The sequence below is a fragment of the Leptosomus discolor genome, chromosome 8 (assembly GCF_034619465.1).
Source record: "Leptosomus discolor isolate bLepDis1 chromosome 8, bLepDis1.hap2, whole genome shotgun sequence".
Classification (NCBI taxonomy): domain Eukaryota; kingdom Metazoa; phylum Chordata; class Aves; order Leptosomiformes; family Leptosomidae; genus Leptosomus; species Leptosomus discolor.
In genome coordinates, this window is record NC_141398.1 from 30,245,969 (window position 1) to 30,267,267 (window position 21,299).

At 41.9% G+C, this 21,299-nt stretch overlaps 2 protein-coding genes across 3 annotated transcripts in view; one reads left to right on the forward strand and one right to left on the reverse strand.

Annotated features, from left to right (window-relative positions):
• The first annotated feature begins 2,021 nt into the window (after positions 1 to 2,021).
• On the forward strand, positions 2,022 to 2,858 carry PPP1R3G (protein phosphatase 1 regulatory subunit 3G). The gene has a single exon (XM_086469483.1). The coding sequence runs from the start codon at positions 2,022 to 2,024 to the stop codon at positions 2,856 to 2,858; it is 837 nt and encodes a 278-aa protein (XP_086325609.1).
• An 8,104-nt stretch (positions 2,859 to 10,962) lies between these two features.
• LYRM4 (LYR motif containing 4) overlaps positions 10,963 to 21,299 on the reverse strand; it is an 89,702-nt gene continuing 79,365 nt past the window's right edge. The window contains exons 3-4 of one of the 2 annotated variants that reach the window (XM_086469139.1): positions 11,884 to 12,082; positions 11,307 to 11,340 (exon numbers count right to left, since the gene is read on the reverse strand). In XM_086469139.1, the coding sequence (XP_086325265.1) occupies positions 11,912 to 12,082 (171 nt within the window). In that variant the 3' untranslated portion in view covers positions 11,307 to 11,340; positions 11,884 to 11,911. Of the gene's footprint in view, positions 11,341 to 11,883; positions 12,083 to 21,299 lie in introns of both variants that reach the window. The other variant, XM_086469140.1, reaches the window with a different exon arrangement.

Here is a 21,299-nt window from a genome sequence, read left to right on the forward strand (position 1 = left end):
ATGCTCCTTCTTCTTGCCCTGCACCACAGACCTCAGCCGAGTAACTCAGGAGCATGCTCTGTGGTTTAGTACCTTCAAGATGAGGCTGGTTAGTTCAAAGAGCTTCAGTGGTGGCACACCAGCTCACTGGGACCGGACTAGGTGAAGCAGTGCTCCCACACAGAGTTCAGCCAACAGCCTGCCGAACGTGGCTGCTTGCAGCAGAGTGGTGGTGATGAGCAGTTGACAGCAAGCTGGCGTTCGTCATGTTTTCCATTAGCACAGCTGGTGCCAGGGAGAATGTTTGTCCTTCGTTCCTCTTCTTACAATGCTCTAAACCGAATTACTAAGAAAAGTCGAGTGCACGGCCGGAAGCTGGAGGAGTCGGCTTATTTGGCACTTCTAAGTAACTGTTTGCCATTCAACAATTTGGTCAAGGTGCAGTAAGAACATCCTCACAGCAGTGTCCGCTAAGGAGAACTGTTCGCTGATGTTTCTGCTGCTTTGACATTCATTCCTCTGCGAAGCCCAGACTGCACACTCAGTTGAACTGCACTGTATTCACTCATGTTGGGAGGCTGCTTTTATGGCAACCAGACTGATGCTAAAAATAAAACAAACTATGCAAACCAAACAAAAATCCATGATAAATACATAGTGGGAATGTATTGCTTCAGAAAGTACTGTATTATTTGCATATGCTTTTTAGTGTCTCTTCCATGAAAAAAAGAATGGAGGGAAGTTTAATAATGTAGTATTTTTGCAATCCATGCAAATCACCCCCAGGCAATAGCAGTGGCACACACAGAGTATAGAATTAAGTTTGGGAAACTCTCAGATATGGATCTCACCATACTACTAAAAATATCTTGTTATGAGGATGGTGTTTACTATACATCGTGTTTAGAAAATAAAACTGAAGGGATTTTACCTCTCTTTGTTTGTTTAAAAGGTAAACCCTGTATTCTGTTTTTCCTCGATTATTTTTTTTTAAAACTGGAAACTTTGAAGGCTGGCTTCCTTGAAAAAGGGTGCATGTGCCCACGTGTGTGCCTCCTGAGCCTTTAGACTTGATTTTCCCCAAGTAGAGCCACTGCTGATACCAAGTGTGGGTAAAAAATGGTTAAAGAGATTTTCTTAAAAATATATCGCGGTTAAAAAAGTTAATGCCTTTGGTGTTCCTGTTAGCTTTGGGGGTTTGTCTTGGAGCTCAGGTCTCATCGCTTTTCTCTGCAGTTCGGATGGGTGGAAAACCATTTAAACACAAAAGCCGGGGGGGTGGGGGGTGGGTGGGTGGTGGTGGTGGGCTGTCTCCCAAACTCCTCGCTGTAGAGGATGGACAATTGGCGACGAGCACGGCACCCGGGCAGGACTCGGGGCAGGCTGCCCGCCGCCTCCCGGCCCTTGCCCCAGGGGCACGGCGGTAACTCCGCGGGGATGCCGGCGTGGTGCTGGGCCACGTCCCGCCTAATCCTGGCCCTCTGGGCTTTTCCTTCGGGCTAGCTCCGATGGGTGGAAGCCTAAATAGTGATGATGATATTGGTAATGATTCTCATAAGGATGAATCCTGCTGCAGCAGCCCGCCACTGACTCTGCGGTTGGGAGCGGGCGCGGCGCCGCGGCGGCAGCGGGGCGGGGGGACACCACACGGGGAACCCCGCCGGCACAGCCGGCCCCGCGGGTGCGCCGCTCCCGTCCCCCCGTCTGTCCCCCAAAGCCCATAAAACGCCCGACAGCGTTGCTCGCAGCTCGCTCCTCCGCACCCTGGTAACGCCGGCCGCCGCGGCGCGCTGCGGCCCGGAGGACGTGCGTTGCCGCCCGTCGCTGTTTCCGTATTGCCCGTCCCGGGAGGTCCCGCCCCCGCCCGGAGCGCCGCGGCGGCCCCAGCCCCGCGGGGAGGCTCCGGGCTTGGCGTGGGGAGGCGGGGGGGCGGGCGCGCCCCCCGCCCGGGGCCTGCGGCGGGGCCGCCGGATAAAGCGGTGTCGGCCCGTCCGCCTGCCGCCACAGGGGCGGCCGGGACGGGCCCAGTGGGGCGCCCCGCCATGGCGAGCCCCGCACGCCCACGGCAGGAGCTGGCGGCGGAGGAGCGGCGGCTTCGCGGGGCGGCCCCGACGGTGCCCCGCGACGCCAAGCGGGAGGCGGCGGGGGAGCGGCTGGTGCTGCGCCGCTGCGGGCGGCCGCCTTCCCCCGGCCCCGGCGAGCGGCGGGAGGAGGGGGAGGAGGAGGAAGAGGAGGAGGAAGCGGCGGCGGGCGAAGACTGCTGCGGCAAATGCAAGAAGCGGGTGCAGTTCGCCGACTCGCTGGGGCTGAGCCTTGCCAGCGTCAAGCACTTCAGCGACGCCGAGGAGCCGCAGGTGCCGCCCGCCGCGCTGTCCCGCCTGCAGGGCTCGCCCGGCGAGGAGCGAGACCCGCCGCCGCCCGGCGGAGAGCCCCCGTCGCCCGCCCTGCGCCTGGTGCCCGAGTTCCCCGACGGCGGGGAGCCCAGCGCCGAGCGGCTGCGGCGGCAGCGCGTCTGCCTGGAGCGGCTGGGGCGGCCTCCGGCTCCCACCGACGTGCGGGGCACGGTGCAGGTGCTGGGCTGCCCCGGCCCCAAGGAGGTGACGGTGCGCTACACCTTCAACGAGTGGCTCTCCTTCGTGGACGTCCCGGCCGTGCCCCTGCCCCCGGCGGCCGCCGGCGACCCGCCGGCCGAGCGCTACAGCTTCAGCCTGTGCGTCCCGCCGAGCCTGCGGGAGGGCTCGGCCCTCCACTTCGCCGTCCGCTACCGCAGCGCCCAGGGCGAGCACTGGGACAACAACGGCGGCCGCAACTACACGCTGCGCTGCTGCGGCTGCCCCGCCGCCGGCCCCGCGCCGCCTCCCGCCGCCCCCCGGTACTGAGCCTCGCCGGCCCGGCGGGGGGAGCCGGGAGGACACGGCCAGGCGGGGGGCGGCCGCCGCAGCCCCCGGCCCAGCTCGGGGGGGCGGCAGCCGGGCGCCGAGGCACTCGCCCCGGGAACTACCCGAAATCTGGTGGTGGGGAAGCTGGCGCCTCGGTCTTGACAGCGAAACGTGGATGGATGTGCGTAGGCTCGCGTTGCTGTGGCTTGTGGAATCGTTTTCCTTTTTTCTTCCTTTTTTTTTTTTTTTTTTTTGTTTGTTTTTGGAGAGAACAAGGAGACTGAGCAGCGTGGGCTTTGCTTTTCCTCTCTTGAAGTGAATTGTTGAGGTCTTGATTTGGGCTTGACTTCACTCACCTGATTAGTCAGAGGTGCACGGAGAACTTGTGTGACAACTTAGTGGCGTGTTTGCTGCCGACTTAACATAGGATCCCATTTTTCCCATTCTCACATCGCATTTCAGAGAGACAGTACTGCAACAGCAATGGTGTGCCCTTTTTTTTAAAAAAATATTTTTTTAGTTCCATGGACTCCGTAGCAACACGATTCACTGTTGTGAGCACCTGTCAAACTCCTGACAGGCTTGCATGCCCGTCCGGCCTTTGCCGTGCCTGTGGCAGCTCTGAACAAGAGGCTGTTTTGGGGCTGGATCTGGGGCTGGACTGGGCTGCTCTGTTTTTTGTCATTCAGCACGCTTTGGTATCACTGCCCGCCTTCCCCAGGCTTGTGCATAGATGCCCAGCCAACAGGGACTTCTGCAAAAATGTTTTTGCTTAAAATAGACTGGTGACTTCTTTTCACACAACTGACAAGTCTAAAACTTGGACAAAGGAAGAGTTAAGATATTTGCTGACGCTGAGTTTATCAGGAAAACTTCGGTAACACCTTTGAGTAATGCACTGTGAAGTAAAAGATGGTGTCTGTCTCACACACAGTTCTGTATTTTCAGATTTGGGGAGCAGTGACTGATCTGGATGACCTCACTGAGGAGCGATGCTGCGATATAGAGAGGGTGTCCTCAGCAATGAATGAAAACAAGTGCCTTAGTTCAGCTCTCCTTATGTTACATTTTGCACCACATTTCTCAAGAATTTATAATTTATTCAGCTTATTTTGCTACATATTTTTCAGTATTTGTATGTTGCTGGGAAGGGTTTGTTGTGCACACAGTTGGACTTTTTAGCGCTGGACACTTGAAATGATTTCTGTAGTCTTCCCTCTTGAATTGCAAGCCTAGAGGTTGACTACTACTGGTGTCCCAAGTCCTGAAATGAAGCAAAAAGTACCAATGAAAATGGGTTTGTAAGAATAAAAAAACTTGAAAAAAGTTAAAAAGCTCACCATTACCAATCTTTTTCTCTGCTTAGGAAAATATAACAGGGTCATTCTTAGTTTTGCAACCTGGTTGTGCCCCTGCCCAAACGTGTGTGGCGTGGAGGGGATCAAGCCGTTGGTGTGCCTCATGATAGGGGGGCATTGCCCTTCTCCCAGCAGCAATGAGGGCTGTAGCTGAAAATGACTGTCGTCCTGGCAGAGGCCAAGGCAACTAGCCCTGTCAGTCCACGACGGCCCCGTATGCTCTTGTAGTGGGCATCTTGTGCAGAGCTCTGATGTGAGGAAGTTTTACTAGCACAGGTTTTGGTCCAGTTTTGTTCTGGCTCTTTTGCAGCTTCGACTCAGTTTTCTTCTGATACAGTATCTCAAAAAAATAAGTAGATAAGACATTGTGGGAATGAAGAAAATGTTCTGACGTGGATATATGTTCTTCAGCAAGACCCTGGGAGATTGTTTTCCTTTTTAAAACAGCATCCTGTGAGTTTTCTCAGGTCTTTGTTTCCTCTGAAGGTGTGAAACACCTTAAAGCCCATTACGAGCACCTCAGAAAAATTTGCTGCTTCATGAAATTCCCCGTACTTGAGAATTTCAGATAACCCGCCTCTAGAGAGAGCTGGTAGAGCATTGGAGCTAGAAGCAGGGAGTTTATTGGGGAAAAGATGTGAAGCAGAGAGAGCTTCAGACTAAAGTTCCTGCAGTTTTGCTAACACAGGCACTGCTTCTGAAACACAGCTCACCCTCCTTCCCCTAAAAAACCCGTACGTGAACTGTAGTGTGAGAACATGGCCAAATACAAAGAGGTGTTTAATTCCTTCACAAACCATCTTGCTGTTCGACTAGTGCCAATTGCTTTGAAAATGCCTCTAGTAAAAGCTCTATGCATGCAAACAGAAGTTCTTACTGGTGTTTTCCAAGTTACATGTAAACTCTCACCAAGACCATGAAAGGTTTTAAGGGAGAATAGTGAACTCTACTTCTTCCCTGCACAAGTTTGCTTTAAAACTGTCATTACAGGATGACAGGATATCACATGGAATAACGTGGCACAAATTAGCCTTTCTTCAGATAGTTGTGTCAAAGAAATGGCATAAGCTGGTATGTGATGCTAACAGCATTGAGATTGATTCTTCATTTAAGTACCATGCAATATTTGGAGCTTCTGGAGGCCTCTCCTTATTCTGTGTTTTGTTTATTAATTGCTTCAGAGAAGAAGGAAAGTTTGCCAAAAAAGAGGAGGGAAGGGATCTCTCCTTAAGCAGGATTTAAAGGAGTAGCCACATTCTGATGGCTGTACCTTGGTAGAGGTGAGGAGCTGGTACCTCACAGAATGCCAGCTAGCTGTGCTTATTGCTGAGGGGCTAGGAACCTTCTCTGGTACGCTGTAAACTATGGGCAACGGGTGCAAAGCATCAACATCCAGAAAATGTAACATTTATGTGTTCTCTGTGCATGATCTGAAATTCAAAACACAAGAAAGTATTTGCTGAGACTAAAATGCTTTTGAGTGCTACAGAAAATTGGTGCTAATCTAAAAACCTGCAAAACATGTTAATTAAAGCACAACGTTTCTGTGCTTAGATAACAGGTAAAGTGGTTTTGTTTAGTATTGTGAATTACTTTTTGTGAAAGGGGGAACCTCTCTCAGATGAGAATCAAACACACTTTTTAATAGATGGTACATTTTTGTACTTCTTAAGATTTTATAGAAGCATCGATTTCCAAAGCATGTTTCAAGGACTGCCTACACCCAGTTCTCTGTGTTGTCATAGATGAGGTTACTGGGGGCTACAGAAATGTAAGGCCTTACCAAAGATTACACTGGGCAGCAGTGTAAAAATCAGAGTGGGACCATCATAAGAAATTGTAAAGATTTGTTAGCACACTCAGAAAAACTCTAGCTCCAAAGATTTTAATTTCATATAGATTGCTGGTTTTTTCCCCATGGATTAAGGGCTTAGGGGAGAAATAGCTGCCAAATGGTTTTATAGGTGTATATAAAATCAAACAGTTTAATATAGTTGAAACTCTATAGTGGGTAACTGTAAGGACATCAAAGTTAGAGCTTCCTTAAGCAATTTTTTGCCACTGACACCCTTAAATTCAGATTTAAGTGATTCAGAAAAGGACTGTGAAGGTAAATTTACTTTGGTGCCATGAAGAATGGCAAACTTGCATGCAAACTACTTCTGTTTTATTTAAAGCTGGGTCTTTCAGTCAGTACTTGAAAAGCCTGGCTTCTGCTCCCATTGGCTTCCCTGGGATTTGGATCCAGCCCAAAGTACTGCAGGAAGGTAGGGGAAACGATCTAGGTTTAATTGTCTATGCTGTTCAGAGTCTTGTGTTACAGGGTTAGGATAACATGGCACTGATGAATGTTCATCTGTCAGGAGTTCAGAATCTGCTGTCTATGTGTGGCAGTAATTAAATCACCTTAATTGTTTTTCATGATTCTTTTTAAGAGAGGGAAAATTACTTGCCTTGGATTAGCATATTGCCAAAGACTAGTATAAATATTTATGGGCTGCACTCTTTCAATAGAAAGCCTGTACATTCTTCACAGGTCTCCATAGTTCTCTTACTCTGGACACAGAAGAGTAGTCATTTGAATGCATTACTTACCATTGCTTCCCCCACTTGTAAAGCTTCAGTAGATATTTGGCTTAGCAGTAAAAAAGGTGAGTAGTTCAGAATGAAGCATCTCTTGCCATACATCGATATTTAATTTCCAATGTAAGTTGCAGAACTTACTTTGAAGGTGCATATGCTTGTGAAACAGGTTTGAGAGTTTGGAATTTTTTCCTCTTACAGTTGTAGAAAATACACAGTGTTGGAAGAATTGTTGGCTTCTCTCTCTCTCTTTTTTCCTGCTTCCACATTAAGGGCTCATGCACTATTCTTATATTCTAAAATACTGAAAAAAAGAAGAAGTAAGAATGTAAACTGTGAGTAAAAGAGCTACATACCGTCTTCCTTTTTTTATAAAGGTCATCAAGCAAAACATTCCTAAGAGTATGAAATAATTATGCCTGTGTTAAGAACCATGGAACAAAGCAATTGGTGTACCCCTGACTTGAATAATGCCAGGATTTCACTGTAGATCGTTATGGAAAACTCAGGAAAATGTCAGGGCACAGCTCTTTCATGGCTCTGTTTACGTGTATGTATGGTCCGTGCTGCGTATCTGGAGAGATGCATTTATGTTGCGTTACAGGAAGTAAGTTGAGGGACTGGTGGTTCTCCATCGAATTATTCTTCTACCTGTTGACGTTAGAGGGTGAAAGTAATATTTTTAATGCCTGGAAACTTGGTGAAGTTTTATATAGAAATACCTTTCTAGAAATGTGAGCAGTAAGTTAAAATCCTTCTTGGCCTATTTCAACATTGTATGTGAAGTGTTCACGTGCTACTCTCTTGGGTTGCTTTCCTCCAGGACAGCTGTACCTCTGATATATACCTTGGCATTTTGAAATATACAGTTTCTGCTTTCAATTGCAGAAAATCTCCTGAGAAGTTGTAACACACAATAGAAATGCCTGTCCTTTGAACAGTTACTAAATACTAAACAAATTATTGTGTTCCCCCCCCCCCCCCCCCCCCGCCGAGTACTGTTTCCAGATTTATAGTGTACAAGTCATGACAAACTTCAGTATATGCAGACATTCAAATTTTGGTGCATACTGCTGAGGTTAATAGTTTGCTAGAATGTTGAGATCAGGAACAGGCAAATGTTTTAAATGTAATACAAAAGCAAGCTTGTTTTGCTAAGACATTGCAGCTTTAGTACAGATATTTATTGAGCTCCCTTCTATTCTAAGGAAAAAGGATATATTTTTTGTAATAGTGGACATTGTACATAAGTCATGGGATCATTCCTTTGTGTTTTAACTATTCCTGCTGTTTACACTGCTTTGACAAAATCCAACAAAGCTCCTGACAGTGTGCCAACAGAGAGATTTAATGAGTATTGCAACGTAAACGGAACTGGTGAAGCACAGAAGGTGCAGCCATAAGAGCACAGCAACTCCGAGGCTGGACCACAGTGCTAGCTCGCCGGTTCACTGCCTCCATCAGCAGCAATGAGCATATGCCCAGGGAAAAGTAAGAACGGGGCAAGTGGATATGAACATAATACTAAAGTCATCCCAGCCTACAAATATTATTTCTGTACTGGACTTCCTAAGCCAGATGTGGGTTCTAAGTATTTTCCTTCCGTAGTTTGTAGGATTTCAACGATAGAGCATTTGGTAAGCTATGTTTTTATACAGAACTGGATATGTTATGAAAAAATTACTTAAGATGAACATTAGGCAAGGAAAAAATAATATTTCTAGGTATCCTCCAATCAGATACAACTGATATACACATAACTAACACTAGTGGAGGGTGCAATTACATGTGTGGGTAAGGAAACACAGAGATCTGTCTGAAACAGAGAGAGAATAGATATCTAAAATGCAGTGATTGTGTTGGGTTTGAGTAGTAGATGCTAATACCTTTGCTAGCTTTGCACTTCTGTAAACAAGTTAGATAGTATTACCAGGCTTTTGGTCCTTAGCAGCAGGAGTTATCTTACATTACGTTTAATAAGTAATGTATAAATACTGTATAGTAAGCTCATGGTTAATTTGGAATAAGAACTAATTTTTCCTTGACTGAAAACCATCTTAACCTCTGCACTAGAGATTGGGGAGAAAGGGAAATTACAGAGCCTGATTTTTTTTTTTTTTTTTTTTTTTTAAATTTTTCTTGATGGGTCCTCTCTGTAGAATGGATCCTGAAGGTTACTACTGCTCCTTGGCAGGTATAGACAGCTAAGGGACAGAGAATCTGAGTGGTGACCTTGAGACAGAAAGTAGGAGCATGAATTAGCAGTAGTGCTGTATCTACCACCAAAACTTAACAACAGAATTTTCAGGCGTTAATGGAGAGGTAATCTCCTTCATACTTTTGAGGGAATTAGTAAGAAATTTCACATTTTCCATGACTGCACACATGTATGACAGCATGTACCATCTACAGCTGTATTCCTGTTGGAAACAATGATAACACTTTTCTGGAAAGGTTTTGGTGTTTTGGAAGAAATAATTATGTATTGAAAGGGCTTCTATTTGAAAACAACCCCTTTTTTTTTTTGTAAACATGGTGAAACCTTAGATCTAAATGGTAAAACTTACTGATGGAGTTGTTCCTCTTTCTAAACTAGGGCTACACTATTTATAAGGGCGTTTATGTTATTTCCTAGCATTTGTTCTCAGATCTTGAAATGGTATGCAGCGCTTGATCCAGTAATTAAGCTGTTTTAAACAAGGATTTTGCATGTAGTGTTTCCAGGGACCAAGTTCCTTTGAATGTAAAACTGGCAGCCTCCCAAACCTGTGTCCTCTAAAAGTGAGATGTTATATTTCTTTGAGTTCACCGGAAGCTTAAATAGTAATCGAACCTTTCTTCCCCTACAGTTTCACCATTAAGTGCACTTAATTATCCAGTTGTGAATCTGGAGATTTAAAATACAGAATCTAATGTATTTTACCTATTAGAATAATTAAATGCCATTTTAATAAAATGCTCACTAAAAGCAATTTACATTGCAATACTTACACACCTAATAAGAGGAGAATTATTACTGTATTTGCCTTTTATTTAACAGTGAGAATGGAGGCTACATTTGTAGTCTCAGGTAGTCACAGTATCTTATTCTGTACACCATATTGTTAATGGAATGCATTACTATACATTTCACTCTAACTACACAAAATTATAAAATACCCTTTAAATGGTAGTGAGGAATGGGAGTTTGTTCTAAATTAGACACTTTGTCTATCCTCTGCTTTACTAATATTATCACACGGCATGAACAACACAAAACAACAGAAGTTCTAAACAAAGATGAATTTTGGGAAGCAAGGAAAATAAGGAGAGGTTTTTAAAGGCCACAGTGTCAACTAGTTTTGAGTTTCTGTTTCTCTTAAAAAACCCACAACAATCCCCTGAATAAAAAAGGGACGCTTTATTCTGTATGCCTTTAAAAAAGCTTTGCACCGCTTAATTTTTCTGCAGATTTCTAACAGAAAACAAATTTAAGCACAGCAATGACTTGAACTGAACCTGATGAAAATTTTTGCTTGCTTTTTTTAAAGCATATTACCTTAAAACTCTTGATTATTCTACAGATTTAATAATCACCAATAAAACGCTATCCTGAGTATTACACTTTTGCTAGGCAAAGCTTGCTTCCAATTCATGACTTACAGCACTGAGTTATTGTCGCAGGTTCTTTTTCTCCTGCAAAATCCAGGAGCTTTGTGAAAAAGGGAAACCTTGCATAAAGTGATGAGGTGCTTTCTGCACCTCAACAAATTTAGAAAAGGACTTGTGAAAATATATTTTAAAGCTTCCAAGCCTTGGTGATGCAAGTTTTACATTCTGCTATTCTGATCTGTTAATTAATTAAAAGTAGGATGAGACTGGTTATTAACTCTTGGAAACTAAAGAACTAGTGACATTTTTGTGTTGCCTCCTGAAATGTCAAGGGATGCTCTTTAAAGAAATCACACAATGCAGTTTGTAATACTTGTAAGTATCAAGGTCCAGGAGGTGAAAACTCTGTTCATCTCTGGTTTTAATATTTAAAATGAACTATATATTTAGTCATTTAATTCAGATGTATGTTTTTAAATGAAGCAGGATCAATAAGAACTTAGTAACTGGGTGAGGGGTTTTAAATCTAACATACCTTGCGTGCTCAATGAGAGACAAGGTCAGCAGCAGAATAACGTATCTGGCTACAGGTAGTTTAATGAAGTTTTATTGTCAAAGTAGGGCAGGAACTATGCCATCACATGGGACATAGAAGCACACAGATTTCAAGATTACTTTACATGCTATTATAAATCACAGCAATGTATTTTAGAACATGTGAACCATTAGAAAATAGTACTTTGGTTGCCAAAAACTGAGTCTCTCAGGCATTTCTTCTGCTGAACAGAAAAGATCAGACATGTGCAGTGTGTTTGCGCATCTGTATGTGGCACTGTAGGATGCTGAAGATGGTCCAGTGTTGCTTCAGGATCAGAGTCTTCTCATAGCTATGTGTTTTCTGGACTCTCAATAACCAATTTCTGCGTGGAATACAGTTGGCCAATAGTAACCTGAAATCAAACAAAAATATCAGAAAGCCGAAACCAGAAAGTAAACAGGTTATAATTTCAGCTTCACAAGAGAAATTAAAAAAAACCCCAATAACTAAGTAGTCCATATATTAAACTTTTTCGTAATGATGTTTTTCTTGCTATAAGCATTCTTTTGTAAATAATACTGTTATCAGGCTAGACTTTAAGAAAAATAACTGATACATAAAATACCTGCATATATAAAATCTTGAAATAATGACATCGAGGAATACTGTTCAAAGGCTCATATCAAATGTTAACATTGGAAGTTACTACAGAGGAAAAGCAAACAGGCTGTGTGTTTAGAAAAATGAAAAGATGAATATAATGAAAAAGAAAAAGGTGGATATAGTCAGCAGATATTTCTTATTATGCTTTTTGGGTAGACAGCTTAGATACAAATTGCATGGTATGGTATTGTTTTCCAGTTTCTTTGGAACCCTAATTTAATTTGTCTTACAAATGGTGAAAAAAGTTATACAGTTAGTTCAGCGGTAACATTTTACACACACTGGAACTGACCTCTTGTTGATGAGATGGTATTCACACCTCATACGTTTGTGCTTTCTAGTGCAGTGAGGAAATGAAAAATGACAAAAATGCAACAGTGATGCTTTGATTCCTCTTGTTCTTTAGTACTTTCCAGTCTGCACTGTAACACTGGTAAATTGTAGACAGAATCGCCATTGGTGGTAGTCACACACAGCTCTTTGCTTAACAGCTGGGATGTGGAAGGAAGGTTTCATGCAAGTAGGTTAATGTAAGTGGGAGAAGACATTTATTTTAAAAGTATGAATTTTGGAGTCTAATTTTTAATATCTATTATGCCCTTTCTTGCCCCTACTTTCTCCCTGAGGCCTGGGTACACAGTAGCTCTGTGTCCTTTTCACAAAAAAAAAAGTTCATATATTTAATTATGGAATTAGGACAAAAAAAAAAATCTAGATAAGTAATTACACTAAGCGCAATGTTATTTAGTAGAATTTAATACTGCACAAACTAAGCCTGAGAGCAAGCCAGGCTCTCAAAGTAGTAAAAAATTAGGGAAAGAAATTTTGGCATTTTTTGTTTACCATTTTTGAAGGAAAAAAATCCTCATGAGTCTTTAAAAATTTCTCATCTATGCCCACACTCACATAAAATGTAAATAATATTGCCTTTTAGGAAACAAACAATTTCATCTTGATAAACAGCCTTATCTGAAACTTGTAATGCATTGATTTTAATCTTGAAATATTTATTACAAGGGAGCATTTATGAGCTATTCTTAAAGGAACAGAAGTTCTCCTTGCCAGTAAGTATTCCCCTCTTATGGCACTCTGAACTAAGTTAGTAACAGCATATGAACAACTCTGATTATTTCTGAAATTACTTATGAAGTATGTTGCATACAGAATATTTAAAACAAAAGCTGTACACACTGTGGCATGTGTTGCCAACAGAAATTTTAAGCTGTCAACAAGCATTAACTTATCAAAGAGAACTCGTTGCTCTGGGTTATGTGGCAGGCTATGCACTTTAGTTGCTGCCTTACCACAAACCATGCTGTAGTACTTAATTTTTGTATACTGTGTTTTGGAGCCTAAAGAATCTTTAATCCTTTCCCACACAGTACAGCAAATTTAATGGGAGGCTCAGAGGGATTACAAAAATGCTGAAACCTGAAATGCATTTTTTTTTCTCCACCAACTGGGGAGATAGATGAGGCTGAGTACGTGACTTCTCAGTCAATCATATTCAGCTGGGGCAGATGGCTTTGTAGGAGAAAGGTACGAGCTGTTGTTTGCTGTCCCTGTGCCAACAGGTGACGTTATCTACTGCTGTACCTCTTGACTCGAACGCAGTAAAATCATAGATGTGTGTGTTCAACTGCTTCCTTAGTGAACCACAGGCATGCACACATTTCAGTGAGCGCACAGCCACCACTGCTGAGCTGTCTGCCTTTGCCGGGCTGCTGCAGCTTGCCTGCGCTGGTGCCTCCCTTCCAGAAGCTATGCCATGACATTTTAAGCTGAACTTTGAAACGTAAGGATTTTTTTAAACCATTATCCTTGAATTTCTAGCATTATGATCAAGCCTTTCCCATGCACTTTAGACAAAACAAATAGACCTTCCATTTATAGCTGGTGAAAAATTCACATCTATAAACATCCACTGCCTCAGCAGAAGGACCGCACTGGTATTTACACACCGACACTCATTAACCCTCTGAATCAAAACAGCGTTCTTACAGTGTTCTCACCGAGGCCAAGTCTAAAGAAAGCAATTAAGCAGCAAGCATTGCTGTGGATCATTGTCTCAAATTAAAGACTGGAGTGGCTATCTATTGTGTTTTTTCATCATGTATGTTTGTAGCTTGTACACCACATGCCATTTACTCTTCTGGTAGGTGGCTGGAAGCCAGTGCATAGGTCAGTGTCAGGGCATTTTCATTAATCACAGGAAGCTTTTGTGGAAAAAGGCTCTACCATTTGTGCAGCTACTTTGTTACCCACAATTTTATTTACTGCTGTAAGGTAACGCATTGCAATTAAATTCTGAAGGAAAGAATGCACAATAAAGAACCACTTTGTCATCAGAAGACAATAAATAGAAATATAAAGGAAAGGCTGCTTTTCAGGTGTTACAGAATTATTTGCTGTTCAAATTCTGCCTGCAAAATTATGTACTTTAAAAATAAGTCTGACCAATCCAACCCTCAAAACCTGACAATTTGTCCTTGTTCAAAGATTTAATACAAATCTATACAGTCAGCTTTTTCTTGTGAACTTGAAAAACTTAACCTTGCCTTCCATCTAAATCCAGGAGAAGACTTAGGGCTTCAGAATGGGATTTATCAGCAGATGTAACTGAGACAATGAATGGGGAAAAAGAAATTACTGAACAGTAAGCACCAGTTCATCCTGTAACCCAGCCATTCTCTGGTTATTAGGTGTTGGTGTGTTCATATGGAAAGAGTACTTTTCCTTGCTTGTGGCTGGCAGTAGCAATCACAGGGAGAAGCCACATCATGGAATCTTTCACCACTATTGGTGAAAAAAGCAAGTAGGAGAGGTTTTCCCCAGATAAAGGAATATCAGAGATGTGTATGGGGAGGTGCAGTAAGAATTCAATAGTAGAATTAAGTAAGAAGAATTAAAGAAGTAGAATTAAATATTGAAAAAAAATAGCCCACTGTCCTGAAGACATCAGAAGAACATGCTATCACCCTAAAAATTCAACAGATCTAGTCAGATTGCCAGCTCTGAACTCTGTCCTCTAAGTGGTCTATGGCTGGCCAATGCCTGGCTCTCAGGGACACCTGTGGCTGGTGAGCAGGTTGTGTGTAGCTTCCATGCCAAGCCACATGATAGATACAACTGCAATGGGACAGTGGTGAGCTGGCAGGTAGCCTGAATCCTAGGGGCTGCCTTCCTGTCTGACACAGCCAGTGGAGTAGATCCTGCAGACCCATTGGCACTGCTTGCAAAATACTACTAGAAGATCATCTTCAGCTTTTGAAGGTATGTGGCATATCTTGTGGTTTTTAGCCATATGAAGATTTTACTTTGCAGCTCAGAGTTGAGGTAGAAGTGACTGCTTCTATTTCTGCAGGGCTGAAAATAAGGTGACCAGCTTTTAAAAATGTTTCTAATTTGCCTCGGTCATTTTACAGTGCATGGGTCTGCTCTGAAAAGTATGACGGCATCTTTCCTTGCCAGCTCTGTATATAGTCTGTCCACTTTAATAATCACCACATTTATCCCTCTTTATTTGTTGGCTCTGCAGCACAAAGGTGGCTAGGCATCTCTTTTTCCCGTGTGCTTTACAGAATTGTAATTGCGTGATGAATAACCTGTGAGCTCTAACAAATCCTGCTGAGCCCTGATAAAGATACTTTTTCCCCTCTGTCACTGAACTACTCACCATTGTTTTCTTGCCAAACCTGACAAGCTACATGCTTGGCTGAGGTCTCACTGACAAATTTCAGTATGAACGCTCCCAAATTATTCAGGTAAGTAGCTAGGCAGCAGACCTGAGGAAAGGTGTGTCCAAAAGCAAGTGGCAATGTACAGCCAAAGCGTTCACCCGCATAGGTGGATCTGGAGAAGGATGTCCACAGCTTCAGTAAACAAATGCAAAGTCAAAATGTAGTATCTCTTAGCAGGATGGACACATGAGAAAGAGAACAATTCACATCTCAGGCATTGAAGGAATCTTAGCACCTTGCACAGCTGATGACATCTCAATTGACTTCCCCACTGCATAGAAACACCATCTTCCTAATAGCAATCAGGGTACATTCTTGTGTAAATCAATGCAATATGACTACAGACCCTCATAATGGTACTTTTACCATCGCTTTCTAAGTTAGGTCAGTATGAGAGTCGTACAGAGGAGTTTCCCTTCTCTGTCCCTTCATGTCTCACCCCATTTGTAACACAAGTAAGAAAATTAACAGGTTTTGTTTATTTAATAACTCTCCCCTAATTTAATATATAGTTCCTGAAGTAATCTCTAGGGAACAATCTTCTGCCCTCAAAGGCAAACCAACCCCCGTGCATTTTTCATGCCACTGTTTATTTTCCAATGGCAGACAAAAGCAGAAGCAGCCTAAGAGGAGGCAGTGCAACAGTCTTACTCTACGTAGAATCACCTTAGTGGCAAACACAAGGCCTAAGCACGTAGAAGTGCCACCACAGCATAGGAATATGAAAACATTCTAAGACACCAATTCCTTCAGCTCTCAATTATTCAAAAATTGATTTCCCAAGAGAGGCATCACAGGAGAAGTAAAAAATGTTTGTTTTTCTTAAAGAAATGCAGATGATGGCTAAAGTTGATGCACTACAGATAGTTTATAGATACACACTAATATATATATATTAAAAAGCCACAGCCATCTTCTCTCATTTGTTGCAAATTGACTTGCAGGGTTTGAAATGGTTACCTTATTACAGCCAGGGATCATGTATAAATATATCTATACCACACACATACACATATATATTTTAAATCAGATTGGTTTGTCCTGTTGCACCTGAAAAGCTGACAGGTCTACCTCACAGGCACATTGCTGAATCTTAACTAGAAAGAAAAATCCCTGGTGACACCGCAGTCATATCACATATACTGCTGCTAATCTTGGCCTGTAACACCACACGAATAAGTTGCTCATTCCTATTTTCTTGCACTATGATTATAAAATGCATATTAAGTGAATGCTAACAAGAACAGAAATGTACAAGAATAATGATTAATTTTAAGAGCCGTCAACAGTGTTACAAGTTGATTACCTACTATCTTTCCTGTTGGATGATGCCAACCAATTTGCAACCCTATTGCAAATGTAAGTGAAGTGGTTATTATTTTTAAGAAGCATTATCTTTCCTCCCCACACCACACAGATATGCTATACGCAGCACACTATCATAAATATTTTTCCTATTAACTAAGGCCAGTGTAATGTTTTTTAAATTAATATGGACAGCAATTTTTGAAATGATCTTGTATTGCAATAATAAACACACCAATGTGATACATAGTAATTAAAAAAAAAAAATAAAATCAAACTGAACCAAACACTCATCAGTAACTTCAGTGCTTTGCCAAATCTTTGCATTGGTATTAAATGCTGTAGCAGCAGCTTTATTTATTTTTGCTTAGGAAAGAATTTGAAAAACTGCACCTGGCTCCTTAAATACACAGCTTACTCTAGTTCTTCAGAGCTGGAATCAACATGGAAAAAACTGTATGATTTTGCATTATTTTCAGTGATTCCGTTTGTCTACATGGGAATGGGAAAGGAAGTGAAGGAAAGCACAGAACTGAGAAGTTAGAACTATCACATATTTTACTTCTGCCTGTGTTTTGCAAATGCTGTTTTCTTTGTTCCTTAGCGCCAAAACATCATCTACAGCCACTGCTACATGAAGCTTTTGAAAAGGCAGGCAAAATTAATTTATAGCTAACATTCCTCTGGCTGTCACTAAATAGGAAGGTGTGAAGTAAAGTAAAGCAGCTAATAAGAGGGAATTTACCTGGAAGTTATTTCTCCTAATAAAGATAAATTATGTAATTTCGTTAGAACCATAGGCACTCTATCTTGGTACACCTTTATTCAGCCTATCAGAAACAGGATGACGTATTTATTTAATGCTTTTATTAATTTGTTCTGTGGGTCTCCCTCAAGAGATACTCTTCAGTGAAAATAGCAGAGAATCGTATCTAACCCAGCAATGATTAACGCAAAGTACCCTAAGCATATATGCTCATATGTATCTGTATATGATGATCTACAATAGCAAGGCATTCTTCTTTTTAAATGCTGGTTATTTCTCAGTTAAAAGAGCCTTAGAGCTTTTTTTTTAAACCACAAAAACATGCTACTATCCTTACAGACAATATGGGCATGACAGACATGGCCTTTGCTCCAAATAGCTATACACTTGCTATAGCTTGAAATAACAAGTAAGGGTCCTCAACAGAGAAAGAAAAACATTGGAAAGCCAAGTGGACAAGATCATGTGGTCCTTCAGTAGAGTCACACTGTTTCATTTCTTTCATTTCCTGCAAGCCTCTAAAGAAAAAAAAAAAAAAAAAGTATGGCAAAGAAAATGCCATCTTAAAAGTACATAGGGCCCAAAAGCAGACGGTATGGGCAGCAGCCTGCTGCAAAAGGGAAGAAGCATTCCTCCGCTGCTGCAAAGGTAATCTTACAGAGATGTCTGACAGTGGGTCACGGGAAAGCAAGCAGTGACTGATTTTGGGTTTAAACAGTCAGGTGAAAGTTTGATACAATACACATCCAAGGAAGAAGCAGATCTGTAGAGGTAACACTCTGACCTGGTGTGATCTTTGCACACTTTCAGCATCCTAGCAATCTCCTGGCTCCCACCAGGCTCTCTTCCTAATTGCTACCTGCTAACATATTTCAACATCTTGCCTTTTCTCTCTCCTTTACATATAAAAACTCCACCTCCACAGGGCAGCTCAAACTCTTCAGAAAGCCAAATACAGAAGAAGAAGGTCTTCTAAAGAGTCAGTCCTGTGTGGGTAAAGGGGAGAAACTTAATACGGGCTGATCTCAACACAGCATGCAGACGAGAAAAATCACTCAGTTAAGATTTCGAGCGTGGCAAGGAAAGGAATACAAAACATTAGTACTTGAAAATACAGAGACAAAGACCTGGATAACATTGTGCTGAGTGTGTATAACAGGTACTCTAGTAATGCTGAGACATTTGGTATGTAAATGCCCACACCATTCACAGAGGACCCTATGTTTTGTAGCAACTACATAAGCAGAATTCATGAAAGCCAGTGGGAGCGCCTGCCTTACTTTTGTCAGTAGTATAATACAACAGCCACTGTCACAAAACACACATTCTGCACTATGTCCAGGAAAATACTGTAATGTTTGTGTATCACACATACCTCCAAAATACATACAAAGAAAAAATGGTCATTATAAAAGGAAAGTATTTCACTGTCCTCTTGGATCACTAACTGAGACTTTTGGAATGAAACACTGAAGAAAATTTAGTCCTTATAAACAGGTATGAACAAATAATAAATATGCTTACTGAGAACTGTGATAAAATAATTTCGTTAACACTAATAAGCATTCATCCTGTGAACTACTGCAGAACTAAAAGAAGCTGTTTACGCTCAACAACAGTTACAATTTAAAGACCACGTTGTCACAACATTTGTATTTGAAGTCAAATGCTAGAAACGCAACACACAAAGAATCAACTTTAGCCTTACTTGTCATGTAAACTGGGGAACGTAGCTGCTGGGAAGAGCTGCAAACCAGTTACACAAGGATGTATATGGCATGTTTGTAGGTTCGTGTCACTCAAAGTTACTTACCCACCTGTGCCCCCCCTGCCTTTTTTTAATACAGCACATCACCTCCTACATTTATCCTCCCGCCTAGTTCCAGAAAATTTCTGCAAAATGTCTGATTTTGTCCCAAACCACTGGAACTTAGAAAGTTCCAGAGACAGCGAATGGCACATGGACTTTTAATTAAGATATGCCTGTCTCAATGATGATTGTTTAAAGCCTTGAAAATCTTGCATGCTTTATCTTCAGCGTATATTTAAGTGAACGATATATAAATTAAGTGCAAGGCATCAAAGCACACACATAGGGAAAGGCTGAACAGGTACCAAGGTACTAAGGACTGAAAAGCAAGACTGGTTGGCTGTAGTTTTGGGAAAATGCATCTGAGGGTCTTTGTACAAGAAACTTGCCACAGAAAACGTCACCCAAATCAAAAGTAGTTCAGGAGTGTTTATGCCCAGCGTGGTGAGAACAGCCAAAGTCGATGATTCTTCAGAGAAGGAAATGCTGCCAGTGTAGTGGCACAAGGCAATACAGATTGCTCTAGAAAATGCGTTTGGTTTGGCAGCATGGAAAACCTTGGTCACCTGCTGCCTTTGAAGGCAGTAGCTATTCTGACCCCAGCTGGGCCTGTACCTGCTTCCATTCAAAGTTCATTCCTGTAGTATCTCACATAGCTCAACAGTCACCCATGCACATTTGCTACACCTCCACTCTGATTTTTATAAATAAGAAGTTTTCACAGTATCTGCAGTACCAAAGCATGTGACTGCACATACACCTGCAATAATAACTCAGTAGGACAAATGGTACATGACGTGTTATGCTTGAGGACTCTCCAGTGGGAGCTGAGGGGACACTGCTCCTTGCAGGATCCTGCCCAATATTTTACAGAAAATATATACAGGTAACAGAACTAGAGAGGTTTAATTACTCTCAGAGCTCAGATCTTAGATTACCTACTTAAATGAATTAACTATAACTAGTAGGAAAACTGCAGCAATTAAGACAGGTTGGTATAAACACCTACGACAGAAAGATGCACCAAATAAGGCAAATATTTTTTTCTTCCAAGCAGAACATACTCTGTACATCTGGCAAGGCAATACAGTATTTTAACTAAAGAAACTTAGATTTATGTTTTTATTTATTCTGAATCTTATACAAAACACCAAACATAAAGGGGAAATCTTCAGGTGACTCAGAAGTGTAACACTTTTTAACCTAGCAATTTAAATTTTCTGTTTTGTTAATGGCCTTTGAGCCCCAAGAATATTTAAAAAATGCATTTTTATCCACTACTGAAGCTTTATTTTAGGAGATGAAAGACATAGTGAGCTGCTAGATTTTTACATGAATGGATGCTAGCCACAGTTTAATTATCTGGTGGCAATATGCCTGGTTCCAGACTCCAGACTGTCCTAGTGCTGGTTACAGGATGGCATCAGGTACACTGCATTTTGTAAAACTGCCAGGTGCTTTAATACGATTTTAAAGTAACAAGGCCTCTCAGCGTATTGGAAAAAAAAAGTCAATCCTTTAACATATACACTTTTCCAACACATAAGACACAGAGGAACGCCTTTTTTTCCTGTCCTTCAAGAAGGCTAAACCCAAGGATTAAACTTAATTTTACATGAGGAACAATTTACTTTAAGGTTCCAATATATCTCTTCCACTGCACTGATGTTACCTTAAACACGCCTCAGATGTCATTACAGGCTGAGCTTTTCTCTGTAGACATTCAAACTACAAAATTAAATTTGAAAGAGCAGAAATAACTAACTGAATTTATCTTTGGAAATACACATATATTTTCTAAAGATAAATTTTGTTATTGGATGATTTTGATTCAGTCTGTATCTTCACCCAGAAAGAAGCACCCAATCTATGTAAATATTTACATGTCAAGTGTCTATTGCAGTGTTTAGCTGATCTGTAAGTGTATAATGAAAGGCACAAGTTTTTATTTTTCTGCATTAACAAGACTTCCTTTTTTTGGCAAAATTCTAACATTACTAAACTACAGTCATCTGTTCCTGACAGAATCACAAAGATAATTTCCTTGTTTATCTGCCTTTCTCTGATGGAGCATATCCAAGGATTTC

Excerpts from the sequence above, each read along its gene's own strand:
- PPP1R3G (XM_086469483.1), top strand. The coding sequence starts at position 2,022 with ATGGCGAGCCCCGCACGCCCACGGCAGGAGCTGGCGGCGGAGGAGCGG.